Source organism: Xenopus tropicalis, chromosome 4, assembly GCF_000004195.4.
Source record: "Xenopus tropicalis strain Nigerian chromosome 4, UCB_Xtro_10.0, whole genome shotgun sequence".
Lineage (NCBI taxonomy): Eukaryota > Metazoa > Chordata > Amphibia > Anura > Pipidae > Xenopus > Xenopus tropicalis.
This window is the reverse complement of record NC_030680.2, coordinates 89,695,388-89,708,972: the sequence shown is the minus strand read 5'-3', so window position 1 is coordinate 89,708,972 and position 13,585 is coordinate 89,695,388. Positions and strand designations below refer to the sequence as shown.

The window sequence follows — 13,585 nt, the reverse complement described above, 5'->3', positions numbered from 1 at the left end:
GCAAGACAACTTATGCTGCCTGCATCTTAAGGAATAAGAGATGACATGGTGCCATCTGCTGGTGTTAATAAATAATTACAACCTCAAGGCCTGTAGGGCTCATTTCCAAAGGACAGGCAAAAAAAAACAAAAAAAAAAAACAAAACCTGTTGCAAATTTAAGCAAAGTTGCTATTTTAAATAGGTCTGGAGACAGGGCAAAAATTTGAACCACAATTAAAGCACTTTTAACTCTTCATTTGATTGTTGTATGGAAACTTGATCTGTACAATTTGCTTGCACAATCCTTTTGAGATGAATGCCATTTAAGTCAACAAAGCAAATTAGGGCAATTTTGCACTGTGTTTGGCCTACTAAAATGGCATAGATTAAAAGACCACAAGATCCTGTGTTCCATAGCCCTAAAGCTGGCAATACACAGGTCGATTAAACCTGCTAACTTAGCCCTTTCAGACCGATTTGGCAGCTTATCAGTCCATGTATGAGCCCTTTTTAAATTGCCTGCCCAACCGATACTGGTTTGAATAGGTCTACACTGGACCCCATTAGAACCCAATCATTAGTCAATGATCAAATCAGCCCAATGTGGCCCTGCACATAAGGGAATGGCCACATGTAGGTTCATGTTTGAGAACTACTGGGAGAAGATAGTGAGCAAAATTACAGAATAAAACAAATAATTAAACCCACAACAGGGGCTTTGACTAAGTTTTTTAAAATAAATGTAACTTACATTTACATAATTACTTACAGTTTAAAACCTCCTTGCAACACCCACTCCTCTAAGGTCAATATTTACCACATAAAACCAGGATTTAAAACAATATTGTGAGTTAATTAAAATAATTGTGCTTCCTCTTCTGCATTTCTTACTGCTAGGGCTTGTAGTGGTGTAGCAATCACACCACAAGCAGAATATTTTTCATCACAATAAGTGAAAAGAACCACCTGAAAATCAGAGGCAGGATTCAGGAGGATGGATAGAGAGAAGGGGTAACATTAAGAAACGTGTAGTAATTGTGTCATAATATGGCATGTTACTGCTGTGAAATTTGCTTTTGTATCTTTAATTCTGATTAAATATTTCATATTGATTTCCAAGAGAGGCACTGTTTGTATCTCTCTCCTGTAATACTGTGTAAAAGGTGGATTTGTATGGGTTTCACTGCAGAGCAGCAAAAGTGTTAATTGATCTAGGTCTTCTCTTTGGGTTTGTACACAATGGAAGTGGACATAAATGTAACATGATCAATTTTGATGTGATGTAGTGTAAGTTAGGGGAGAAACAAAAATCTAAAATACTGTAAAGACATAAATATCAACCTTTATATCTGTCAACCATTTTCGACTACATTCAGGAGAAACAAAATAATTTATTTTTGATTAAACCATTATTGTGTCTCTGACACTCACAAAAACAATACAGGTGACTTGCAAAGTAAATAATGGAGAGAAAAGTCCATAAGTGTCAGATTCACTTTAACAGGAAAGTGGTAAATTGGTGGTAGCCGAAACCACTCTTCTGTTATCTTTGGGGAGCAAGTGCAAAAACAGATACTGTAAGCTTCCCTTTTTAAAAAAAAATAAATAAATAAAAATAAACAAAAGCTTCAGCAATATGTGAAATGCAATAAAAATGTATGTTCAGTACGTCATGTGACTAATACCCCTGATACAATTTCAGCAACAAAGCCGCTAGTGTAATTAAGCACTTTCTATGAAAAAATTATACTTTTAGCACAAAAGATTTGTTAAGAGCAGCAATAGCCTGAACTAAAACTGGGATTGTTATTGCATATTTATTTAAATAAAGCAGCATATGCACAACAGTAGCATCGTTGAAGTATGAGTCAATATGCCTATCTAAAAAAGAAAAAGGATTAAGTCTAAATTAGCTATAACTTTATAAGAGCAGAAAGGAATAGTGCAACAATGAAGAAAAAGAAGAGAGCGACAGAGGTAACTTACGAGAATCTTCCCAACGCAAAAGGTGCAGCTTCCAGGCAGAGTAATAGAGAAAGCCCAACACCAGGAACAGGCAGAGGGCTAGCAGCAAGTTCCTCATGAACACCAAAATTCCCATCTTCACAGCATACCTGCAATCCTACATGACCTACAGGACCAGAAGACACAATTTAAACAGAAGTTAATATATTATATTTTTCAAAAATCATTCAGTTAGCATAGGAATGTCCAAAATGCAGCACTCCAGCTTATGTGGAACTGCAGCTTCTGCAATCCCTCAGCCTTTATAAACATAAAGGAACAGTAACACCAACAAATTAAAGTGTATCAAAGCAATTCATATATTATGAACTATTGCCCTGCACTGGTAACAGCTGTGTTTGCTTCAGAAACTCTACTGTAGTTAATATAACAAAACTGCTGTGTAGCCAAGGGGATAGCCAATCAAACTGGAAAAAAAGAAGAAAAGACACAGATTATATATAGCAGATAACAGATTAGGTGTTTAGATTATTTATTATTATGCTACAGAATTTATCTGTTATCTGCTATGTAACCTGTGCCTTTTCGCCTTTATTCCAGCTTGAATGGCTGTTCCCATGGCTACAAAGCTGTTACCAGAGTAACAGTAATTTAAATTTTAATTACTTTAAAACATTTTAATATTTTGGTGTTACTGTTCCTTTAACTGGATGCAGTGATTTGTAGTCCCACAATAGTTGTAGCAGAACAGCTTGGACATACCACTCAAACACTGGCAAGTTATAAGGAATATTTTTTACCTTATTAGTTGACCTATTTCCCCAAAAGGAAAGCATATAAAATAAGAACACAAGGAAACTATAAACACAATCCTGAGCACAGTTTCTATGATTTGTATTTTATCTTTTAAAACTAAAGAAAGTGTTTGTGGAACCACTTGACATCTGGCTGCTTTTACTACAATGGAGCACCATCAAAAGTGGATCAGAAGTTAGTTGAAGTACCCACAGTTGAGTCTTAAAGCTTCCATACAGCTATTTTAAAGATGCTAAAACAACATTTTTTATTACTTATCATGTTACCATACTTTGCCTGTTTAAAGTCAAATAAGGAATCTGTTTTATTTCTTTATGAGGCAATTTCAAAGTAACCCATTTCTGATGCCAAACATTTATATACACTTTGCTAGTATTTAATTGCTTAAGTTAAATCAAATGCTTAGGTAGCCTCCCACAAGCTTTTAACCAGAACTGTGGAGCCTTCTTGCTCTTATGTTTTTTATTTAGTCTACAAAACTTCAGTGGAATGGGCTTTGTGGCTGCCACTTGGCATTTTGTCATTGTCATGCTGAAAGTCAAAACTGCGAGTTTGTGACTTTGGCTGATGTCTTTAAGTGTTGCTTGAGAATATCTAGACAACCGTCTTTTCTGATGATACCATCTATTTTCTAAAGAGCACCCTATTCCAGAAAACCACCCTGACAGACTGATGCCGCAATTCCCAAAGTTTAACAGTTCGGAAGCTGTTCTTCATCTTTAAAAGTATTTTTCTATACATAGGGATTACTATTGTGGCCAATCGGGTGTTATTTTTGTTTCTTCCGTTTTGGCTTTTATAAGCTGGCCTAGGAGTAAGAGCTTCTTCCTTGCACAACAGCCTTTATGGCCATATCAATAAAGAATTCACTTAATGGTGGATGTTGATACTTTGGTACCTGGTATTGGCTTAGTTGCTTAGATTTTCCCCTAATATCAAGGGCAAATAGGAAGTTGCTACATATAAGGTTCTTAAAGGAAAATTATACCCCCAAACAATGTAGATTTCTATAAAAATATATTGCATAAACACATTCATAAAAATATGCTTTTTTAGTAGTATGTGCTATTGGGTACTCCTAAATAGAAAATTACCATTTTAAGAATTAAGGGCCGCCCCCTGGGATCATAGGATTCACAGTGCACGCAAACAAGCCAAGGCACTCAAACATGCTAGGCCCCATCAGCCAATTAATGGACAGAGTTCTGTCTTCTGCTTCTACACTACTTCCTGTTACAGTTAGAGCTGCATTATTTCTGGTCATGTGATCTCTGAGGGAGCACACAGCCCATCACTAAATGGTGGATCAAGGGAAAGGATGTAAAAGGGCAATATTTACTGATATATATATTCCAGTTTGGAGAGTTTCCTTAATAGGTCACTTAACATAATATAAACTATCTGTTGGCTAAGTATTCATTCTGGGGGGGTATAGTTTTCCTTTAATACAACAATAGGTGCACTTCGGTTTAACTAATATAGTAAAAACACGATTTCATGTTTTCCTGGAATTTACATTGTTTTTTTCTGGTTGAACACAGGTACGCTGCAGTAAAAATAGTTTAAAAAATCTACTGTAATTAAGTTAACTGGGTAATTAGAAGCTTTTACAAGTCATTGCATTACATTCTAGAACCTTTAAGACTGTTTAGGGCTCTGGCACACAGGGAGATTAGTCGCCCGCGACAAATCTCCCTTGTCACGGGCGAACATGGAGTTTTGTCGCGGGCGACTAATTTCCCCGTGTGCCAGAGCCCTTAAAGAAACTTTAACAGAAACTGTAAAGTCCTCTATCATATATCAAAAGAAAACAAAGGATTGGGTGATAATCAAGTCGTAACTATAAACAGCATGTCCCTGGCCCACAGTGGGGTATGTCTGACACTTAAAATATTGATTAAAAGTGTGCGCTATGGTGAAGAAGGGTGGCAAGTGTGAGCAAAACACAAGATTGGAAGCAAAATGGAAGTTAGGGATATAGGAAGAGGTTGAGGATGAAGGTAGACTAGCAGAAAAAAGGTCCTGTGAGAGCTAAAGACATATATAAACAAATGTTGTGGGTAGATGTGAAAAAAATACAAAACTGACAGTGGGAGGACACGCAAAAGAAAGAGTTCCACAAAGAAAATAAGAGGGGAAAATTAGATAAAAACTAATAACTAGACAGATCAAATTGAAGAAGGTATTGAAGAAGACAACATGACACAACAGAAAGGTGAGCAAACCGAGTGTCATATGCACAAAAACTGTTTATGCTTGGTTATTATGGCATGTAATACATATCACAGTTTTATGAAGCTAAGAGAACCACAATAATACAGAGTAACACAGATATGTAAAAGATCAATAAAGTAACCCAAGAAAATAAGTGGCTCTAAACAAAGATGATGTGGCATTCCTGTGGAATTCTACTCATCATGCTGTGCTCTTATTAAAAAACCCATTGGCTATAATCCAAGTGAGGTGGCATAACATGTTAAAATATATTTTTTAGTTATTTCCTGAGCTAAGATGGGCAAACAAGGAAATTGGAGCTACTCCATTTACTTGCGAGGTAGATTAGATTACCAGTTCATGGTGGCATAGTAGACAAAGCAACATAGACATTCTATATGAGGCTGGAATATCAGAAAAACTTCAACAAACATTGCATTTCTGTGTTTTTCAAACTAACCTACCAAACCCTGAGACAGAAGTTGGTGCACCCAAAAGACCCAACACCAAAGCACATGAAAAGTGATGAGGTCCATGCTGACCAGTATAGTGATCTACATATTGGGGAGAATAAACAACCGCTCTGTAAGAGAATGGTCCAACACAGGAGGGCCAACGCCTCAAGACTCAGCAGTCTATCTACATCTAATGGAAAAGTCATGAAGAAGGCCAAACTGGAACAACCATACCTTAACAGAGCATGAGGCCTGCAATACCTTGTCAGCAATGTACAGATCTGTGTTGACATCCTTATTGCAGCAGTTTCACAACAATTCACACTACTAGTCATGTACACTAAAAATTTAACCCCCGACTCAATGAAAATCATTGTAAGTGGATTAAACTTTCACACTTCTAAGAGTTTTAACACCTAACTTAATAAGCTCAATGAAACCATTGTGAATGGATGCTGGTGACCTATTATACACAAGGCTTTAAATGCCAGGGAATTCTCTACTCAAAACAACTGAAGAAACAATTTGTATGATGGGTGAAACTAAGATTATCTACCTCACAAGAATCAAATGTGGAGTAGTTTTATCTTCCCTATTTGTCTTTAACAAAAAACAAAGTTTTTTTTCCTGAATAAACAATAGGCAAAAAGTATGCTCAGCTCTAACCCTATTCATGGAACTCACATTGATCAAGGAGAAAATTTACAAACTAGGTCAGCAATCTTAAAGGAGAATATGTCTATGAAGATTCTCAGTCATCCAGGTCATGATATACAGTATCTAGTAGAGTTAAGTCTAAAATAACTGGACTTTTCTGAGTTTTTTTTTTTCTTTTTTTCCTTGAAAAGGAGAACTAAACCCCCCCCCCCCCCATGGACAAAAGCCCACATAGACTGCCCTCTATTGGCCCACTCCCCGCAGCGTCTATTAGATGAAAACATTTTCCTGTTTGGAAAGCTGGCCTATAATTGCAGAATAGTGCAGTGGAGTTCATAGGCACCATCTTCTACATCTTTGGAACCTCTTCTTTTACTTTGCTGACAGACGGAGCTTTCTGACACATGCGTGGTTGGAGCTCCAACTGCTTATGCTCCAGAAAGTTCAGTGTCGTCAAATTTGCTGAACAAAATCCGAATACCTAATATATGGCACATGGGAAGTACACTGCACTGCTCCTATAGGTCAGCTTTCTAGACAGGGACACTTTTACATCTAATAGAAACTGTGGGTAAGAGCAGGGAGGGGGCCAATGGAGGGAAGTTTGCCTATGGGGGGTTTAGCAAGCCTTCAACAGAAGCAAGAAAAAAAAAAAAAAAGCAATCAAATAATAATTATAAAATTCAGTTATGATAACAGTAATATGAATTTCTCAAATCCCTACAAAATGACATTAATTAGAAGGAAACAAATAAAAATCTTCATGCATGCAAGTCAATAATATTGTTAAAGTCATGCAGCAGAAAATACAATATATTTTTTGTGTAAACATTTCCATACTGAAAAAAGCCTTCTAGAAACAATGGAAAAAGGGTATAAACAAACTGTCTACCGGAAAATGTTTTGCCTAGTGCAACAGAAGAGCAGCATGTGACTTAGATGCTATCAATATGTGAAAATGTTTGCATAAGTTTTAGCATAGCTTGCCACACAGTTATAACAATCCAACAGAATTGAGATACATGGTTTTCTTATTGTAATATAATTATTATTATTGATCAGAATTTTCCACAGTTTTGTACAGTACAGCTCCTTTAGAAGGCCAGGTGCCAGACAGAAGCCAAATCACAAGCACAAAGACTAGTAACAACAAAAAAAACAACAAAAATCAAATAGATGCACTAGATGATGTAATTATGAAACCTAACTTTTAATTGACCATCAAAAAAAATAAGCTATACAAGGAAAGATTAATTAAAATCCATTTAACAAGGACTGGAATACAACAAAACAACAGAAATTTTATGTTTTCTTATAATTGCTGCCAATTTTATTTCAATCCTATATCATGCCATGCTTTTTTTCCTGGATTTTAAGGAACTTTGTTTTGACGCTACCCTTAGGAAACATAAAATTGGTGTTCTACTCTAGTCAAGCATGGCTGACCAGAAGATTTGGGGGATGGCTGATCAATATAATATTATATATCTATATGTTCACTGAAAGGAGTCCCTCAGCACTCCAGGTCAAAGGAAGCAAGCTGTTTGCCTGTAAATTAAAGTAAGACATAAAGGACAACACCATGCGCATATGGCATAAACTTCATATGTGAAACAGCAATTGAAACTAAATATATATTTAAAAGGGAAATGGTACTGTGTGTTTTCAGCTTAACTAACTGGACAATAATTTAAAGGGGAACTTCAACTTCAGAACCAAAATTCCAAGCAGGTTATCAGCCGGTCTTGTTTTTTATTTTTACCTTACAATTCATTCACACCACTGCTTAGTCAATCCCAACTTGGAGAGCAGCTGAGCAAAAAAGTTAAACATTTAAAAAATAAAAATAAAGACCAACAGCAAAAAGCCTGTCTACATCATACCAAAACTTAATGTAAAGGTAAATTACCAATAAAATTAACATTTTTCTTTTTTATTATAAACAGATCAATGTTTAGATTTGCCTTTACTTTCACCCTCACACTGTAATAAGCTGAGTTTAAATAGAAATAATGGGCTCTTTATTAGGGTGATGGCACACTGCATGTTTTGTCACTTGAGCTAAATCTCCTCCAGCTCGGATGGCAAAATGTCCAAATATAACTAAGAACAATCTGAAGCTCTGCCGTCAAGTGCAGGAGAAGGCAATTTTGTACAATTACAAATGCTTTACCAGTGGAGATTGAAATTGACTTCAACACAAAAGAATTGTAAAACATTTTGTTGCCCCAGTTGAAGGAGATTAAGCATGGGCAACAAAACATCCCATATGCAATCACTCTTAAGCACCCACTTAAATTTTTGGTAATAATTTTACACAATGAATGTTTATGCTCTGTTAATTTATACTCTGCAGTCCATTTGAAGGTGACACTTAAAACTAAGAAAGCTTTATCAGAAAGGTCTATATAAATAAAGTCATAAACACCTACAGAACTGTGGCTTCCTTTGTGAAAAAACACCACATTTATTTCCTTCTATTCTGTACACATGATATCCTGTGTCAAACTTCCTTCTATCAAAAAAAAAACCTTCATGGCATGGCACCAGCCTGCTCAATTTGCCCCTCTCTCCTCCTCCTCCCCCCTTCCCTCTCTGCTGCAATCTGAACTGAAAGCTGTTGCAGGCAGCAACATGCAGGCAAGGAAGTGACGTCAGACCAAGCTAACATAGCAGCTGCTACTTAAAACAACAGAGAGAGCATCTAGGGCTGTTTACTCAGGTATGGTAAAGCATTCAACAGAATAAATATAGCGTTCTCCTTTACATGCTGTTTACAAGTGTATGCTTTTAACATATATGCAGAAGTGCTTCCCAAACTGTGAGATACCCATGCAATTATGGGCTCTTGGTCTAGGTCTAAAGGGACAGTAGACAACCGTTTTCGACATGAGCTGAAGGGCATGGGCTGAATATTTTTTTGCTGAAAATTAGAATGAAAGGAGAGGTTGGGCAGCATGTAACTTCAAACACTAGTCCTATTTTTTGTGTTAATTTTTTGTTAAAGTAGCTATACATGGTAAGATCTGCTCATTTGGCGAGACTGCAAAATGAGCCAATCCTTCCCCCAATAAGCCCACCTTGGTGGGCGATATCGTGCTAATGCTATAGTTTGACCCCAGAGGCAAATAATCGCATTGCAGTGAAGGCGATTTGAGGAGTCAAAGTGAGAATTGACATCTTCCTGATTTTTTGGCAAGATATTGGTCAGAGAGGCCTGTCAGAGAGTCCCATAGACGGGTTTGGCCATGTAAGGCCATCTTTATTGCGACTCCTGAAGGACCATCGACTGCTTTAGGTCTCCCAAGAGGTATAATGAACAGTCGCTGAAGTTTTGCCTTAGCACATTTTCTGGCAAAAATCTGGGGAAAACTGAATGAAAGGTTACAGGTGACCCTAAGAGACTGGTCACATCTTGACCCTAAAAGCTACACATTATTATCCGTTATTTATATAGTGCCAACATATGCTGCAGAGCTTTACAGATATTATACAACATATGTCTGACGAAGGGGCTACTAATAAAACAGCAGGGTTCATCCCGCTTAAAGATCCCCTCAAAGCTTCCACTTTGCAGCATCTTATCGCCCACATAGCATTAGGAACCAAGATAAAACACCCTAAATTTGTACGCCAGGGGTCCACTGAACAGTTTGATGCCCAATACGTATAGGTTTACCCAAATATGTGGCATGTAGGGGCCCCAATAGGAACATACCCCCATATGATGTAATTTCAGCTCCTGCAAAATCAACACATTTACATCCTTTATCTGGGATAATGCTACAAAAAAGTACACTCACCCCAGAAAGTCATATATTTTTGGAAAGTACACATTCCCCCGAATCTATAATGGGTACACATTTCTTTTTACTCCAAAGTACCAAGCGGCAAAGTTTTCCTGTTTGCTGATTTTTATGACATTTAAGAAAATCACCTAAAAATGTTGCAGTTTGCTGCATTTAACTCACACAATTTCTTGCATACAAAGGCAAATCACCCCAAATAGGAACACCTAAGGTCTACTGAACAGTTTGATGCCCAATATGCATAGACATAGCAAAGTCTGAGAGTATCTTTATCTGCTAAATAACGTACGGCGCACGTTGTTGGCAGATAAAGCCTTTTACTGCAACGTTGTACGTCGTTGGCAGTAAAAGGGTTAAAGGAGCCTAATTTTATTTTTATAGAGAGTACATTTTTAGAGAGAGTAAAGATGGCCATACATGGTGTGATCTGCTCATTTGGAGAGTTTTCCCAATATGCCCACCGAATATCAGGCTAACTCGATCGTTTAGCCCTAGAGCGGGTATATGGGCTGTCGGATCAGAAGGGAAAATCAAACCTGCCTGATCGAAATCTGCCCAATTTTATGCCAGATATTGGTCGGGTAGGTCCGTTGGTGGTAACCACACGGGCAGTTAATCTGCCAAATCAGCCTGAACGATCCGAATCGGCAGCCGAAATCTGCTGTGTGTCCTCACCTTCAGAATCCCAAAAAGTGTTTTGTCTCTTAAAGTAAATCTAAGCTCCACCTCCAAAGATCCAAAAGGAAAGCATAAACTATGCAGGGAACATACATATTCCCTGTAGTGCACGGTCTGGAACTGAAACTAGGACCCTGACACGGAGCTGAACGTCAGCAATGCTAACCACACAACACTGTTCTTATACTCTAATATAGTATTATTATTTATATAGCACCAACATATTGCAACATACATTTACAAATAACTCTAAAACCACTATAAAAAAGGGTTTCATTCTGCAGAGTCTGTTTAGAATTACATTTTCTTACATTAGGAAGAAACATTTGGGTAGTTTTTCTTTTAAAAATAAAAAAACTTAAAGTACAGTTTAATTTTATAGCCGCTATTAAAGAGTAAAGGCCACAGTGGAGCAAATTATGTAAAACTGCATCACCATAAACTGCTATTGCAATGAACGGTGATGTGGTTGGACACACCAGACCAACACTGTGGTATGCCCAGGCTACTGCTTACACTTGCAGTCATATCCCATGAAGTTCATGACCTTCTTAAAGTGCCCTAGGGATTAATGAAAGTGCTTTCATCTTAGCTAGAACATCTGAGGTCAGACTAAAAAGTTGGAGTGCCCTAGAACTGTAAGTTCATCTCTAAATGAAGTTTTAGTATGTGATATATAGACTGATTCTAAGCAATCCATTTATTATTGTTTCTGAATTATTAGTCTTCAATTCTGCTTCCAACCAGCAAGTTATTGGTCACTGGCTCCAGCAACCAAAATAAGTAAACCGATTGTGCAGCTTCAATTTTATAATGTTTATTGCTTACATTTTTAAATGTGCCCACTTGATTGCTAGGGTTATTACAACCTAGAAGCTAGATATGACTATGTAGATTTTCATTCGACCGGGTCATGGTTTATCTAGTACAAATAAATCAAAACTAACTGGACTTGTTAAGTAATCATTGAAGAAAAAAACCTGTAAACATTGTTTTAGAGCAGGGGTGTCAAACGCAATCACATAAGGGGGCCGAAATCTAAAACACAGGCTAAGTCACGGGCCAAATTTTTTATTAAAATACTTAGTAAGATACTAAGGGGTATATTTATCACAATGTGTGAAAAACGGAGTAAGACATTACCGGTGATGTTGCTTATAGCAGCCAATAGATGCTTTGCTACTGTTGAAATCTGATAACTGATTGGATGCCTTGGGCAACATTACCGGTAATGCTTCACTCCACTTTTAACACAGCATGATAAATATACCCCTTAGTCTTAGTTACTATGTGAGGAAAATGGAAATTGATCAGGCTGGATGGTCAGACACGCTCACCAAGGGCCATATAAAACAGGCAGGCGGGCCGGATTTGGCCCTCGGGCCTTGTGTTTGACATTTATGTCTTAGAGTAATAACATCTGCACCATTGTACAGTGCTGCAGAATATGTTAACGCTTTATAAATTAAATGTTAAGAATAATAATAATTGTTAATAGTAAAGTACTGCTCTAAAGCCTTTACATAAACCTAATATGACTTGAGGAAGGCTGTAAGAAGCAGTCATAAACCCCTTGGGGCAAAATGAAATTGTTGATTTGGGTTTGTTCAGATATGATTGTCATATACAGTCATCAAGAGCAACAATGGAAAATATGCACTAGCAAGTCTGCCCACGGATTTCATTCTGTACTGTTCCAATGACAGTGGCCTAACCCAGAGCTGAGTAATGCTGCAATGTATGGCCCCAAAAAGTACAGGAGTTCCCCGTTACCACATTTAACAAATGGCAGCGGCGCTTTTGTGAGAATGAATGATTCAGGCAGAGGATATATTTGCTAAAAGCCCCAGGGTTGCGGAAAACACCCCTACTGGTCGGTGTATAACCAAACATCTGTTCTGTCTGTATGGAACCTATATGCCGCCGGAATGCTATGACTATGAATGGTGCCTTGTTTATTGTCTCCTGCATGTACACACCTCCCCTAGCAGGACCGTTATCTCCAGGACTAGACTCGCTCCTCTTCTTGGTGCTACTACCTGTCCGGCTCGGCATGCAAGGGCCCGTTGGTGGTCAGCACCGCTGCGTAACAGAGGGTCCCGGAGAGGCCTTCATATAGCTGACAGAGCTCTTTGCTATGCACTGGCCCCGGGGCGCCGCCATGCTCTGGTGGTGCAGGCTGGACGTGGAGGGCCCCCTTGTGTTCTGCCTAGTACTGCCCGGCTGTCTGCGGAGGTCTGAAGGAAACTGACCACAAGGTTCCGTCAAACCAATTAGCAGATGATACTCGAAGCCTGACCCAATGACAGAACCGCTGCACGACCACCGCGAAGAACCCCAGGAGATTTGGCACCAATCAGAGCGAAGGACAGACAGAACCTTCACCCAACCACCAAACACCGGAACGCTGGATAAGCTATTGACCAATCAGGGGCCAAGGGAGACCACCAATTGCCGAGCGTTGCAGACTGATAGGCTCCAATAGGGGAAGTTCTGTTTGGTTAGAAGGGAGGGGGCTTGTATAATCCCACGCTTTGCCAGTCGCTATTTAGTGAACTCCATGTGGATATCTCCAGCCGCTAATGGGTTAGAACTCTCAGTCTGGGTTCAGCTGTAGGAGTCACTGTAACGGGCAAAAGACATGATGCGGAGGTAAACTATGGATGGTGTGTGTCGTAGTCGCTTTCCGGATAATACACTGCTAACAACTCCTCGTTTGTATGATTCTAGTAAACTTTCTTTGAATACATTTTTTTTTACCGTGACGCACTTGCCGACCCGACCTCTTCGATGGTAAACCCTGGGTGATATATAGCTAGACATATAGCTAGTCATATAACTAGTATTGCTTCCATTCTTTCGCGCCGAATAGGACAGACCGTTTTAAGTTCTATCCTTTATTAAACCGGTAATAAAGATATTCATACGGAAGTGTTGGGAGTGCAACTGTATATTTATTGTTATCTGGATCTCCAGGCTTATAGATGCGTCAGAGAATCTACTTACTGTG

At 38.4% G+C, this 13,585-nt stretch overlaps 1 protein-coding gene across 8 annotated transcripts in view; it reads right to left on the bottom strand.

Annotated features, from left to right (window-relative positions):
* Nucleotides 1-12,989, bottom strand: part of st3gal3 (ST3 beta-galactoside alpha-2,3-sialyltransferase 3) — a 140,397-nt gene extending 127,408 nt beyond the window's left edge. For 3 of the 8 annotated variants that reach the window (XM_012960780.3, XM_012960776.3, XM_012960781.3), the window contains exons 1-2: nucleotides 12,555-12,986; nucleotides 1,968-2,112 (exon numbers count right to left, since the gene is read on the bottom strand). In XM_012960780.3, the coding sequence (XP_012816234.1) occupies nucleotides 1,968-2,082 (115 nt within the window). In that variant the 5' untranslated portion in view covers nucleotides 2,083-2,112; nucleotides 12,555-12,986. 8 annotated transcript variants of the gene reach the window in all.
* Between the last annotated feature and the right edge of the window lie 596 nt (nucleotides 12,990-13,585).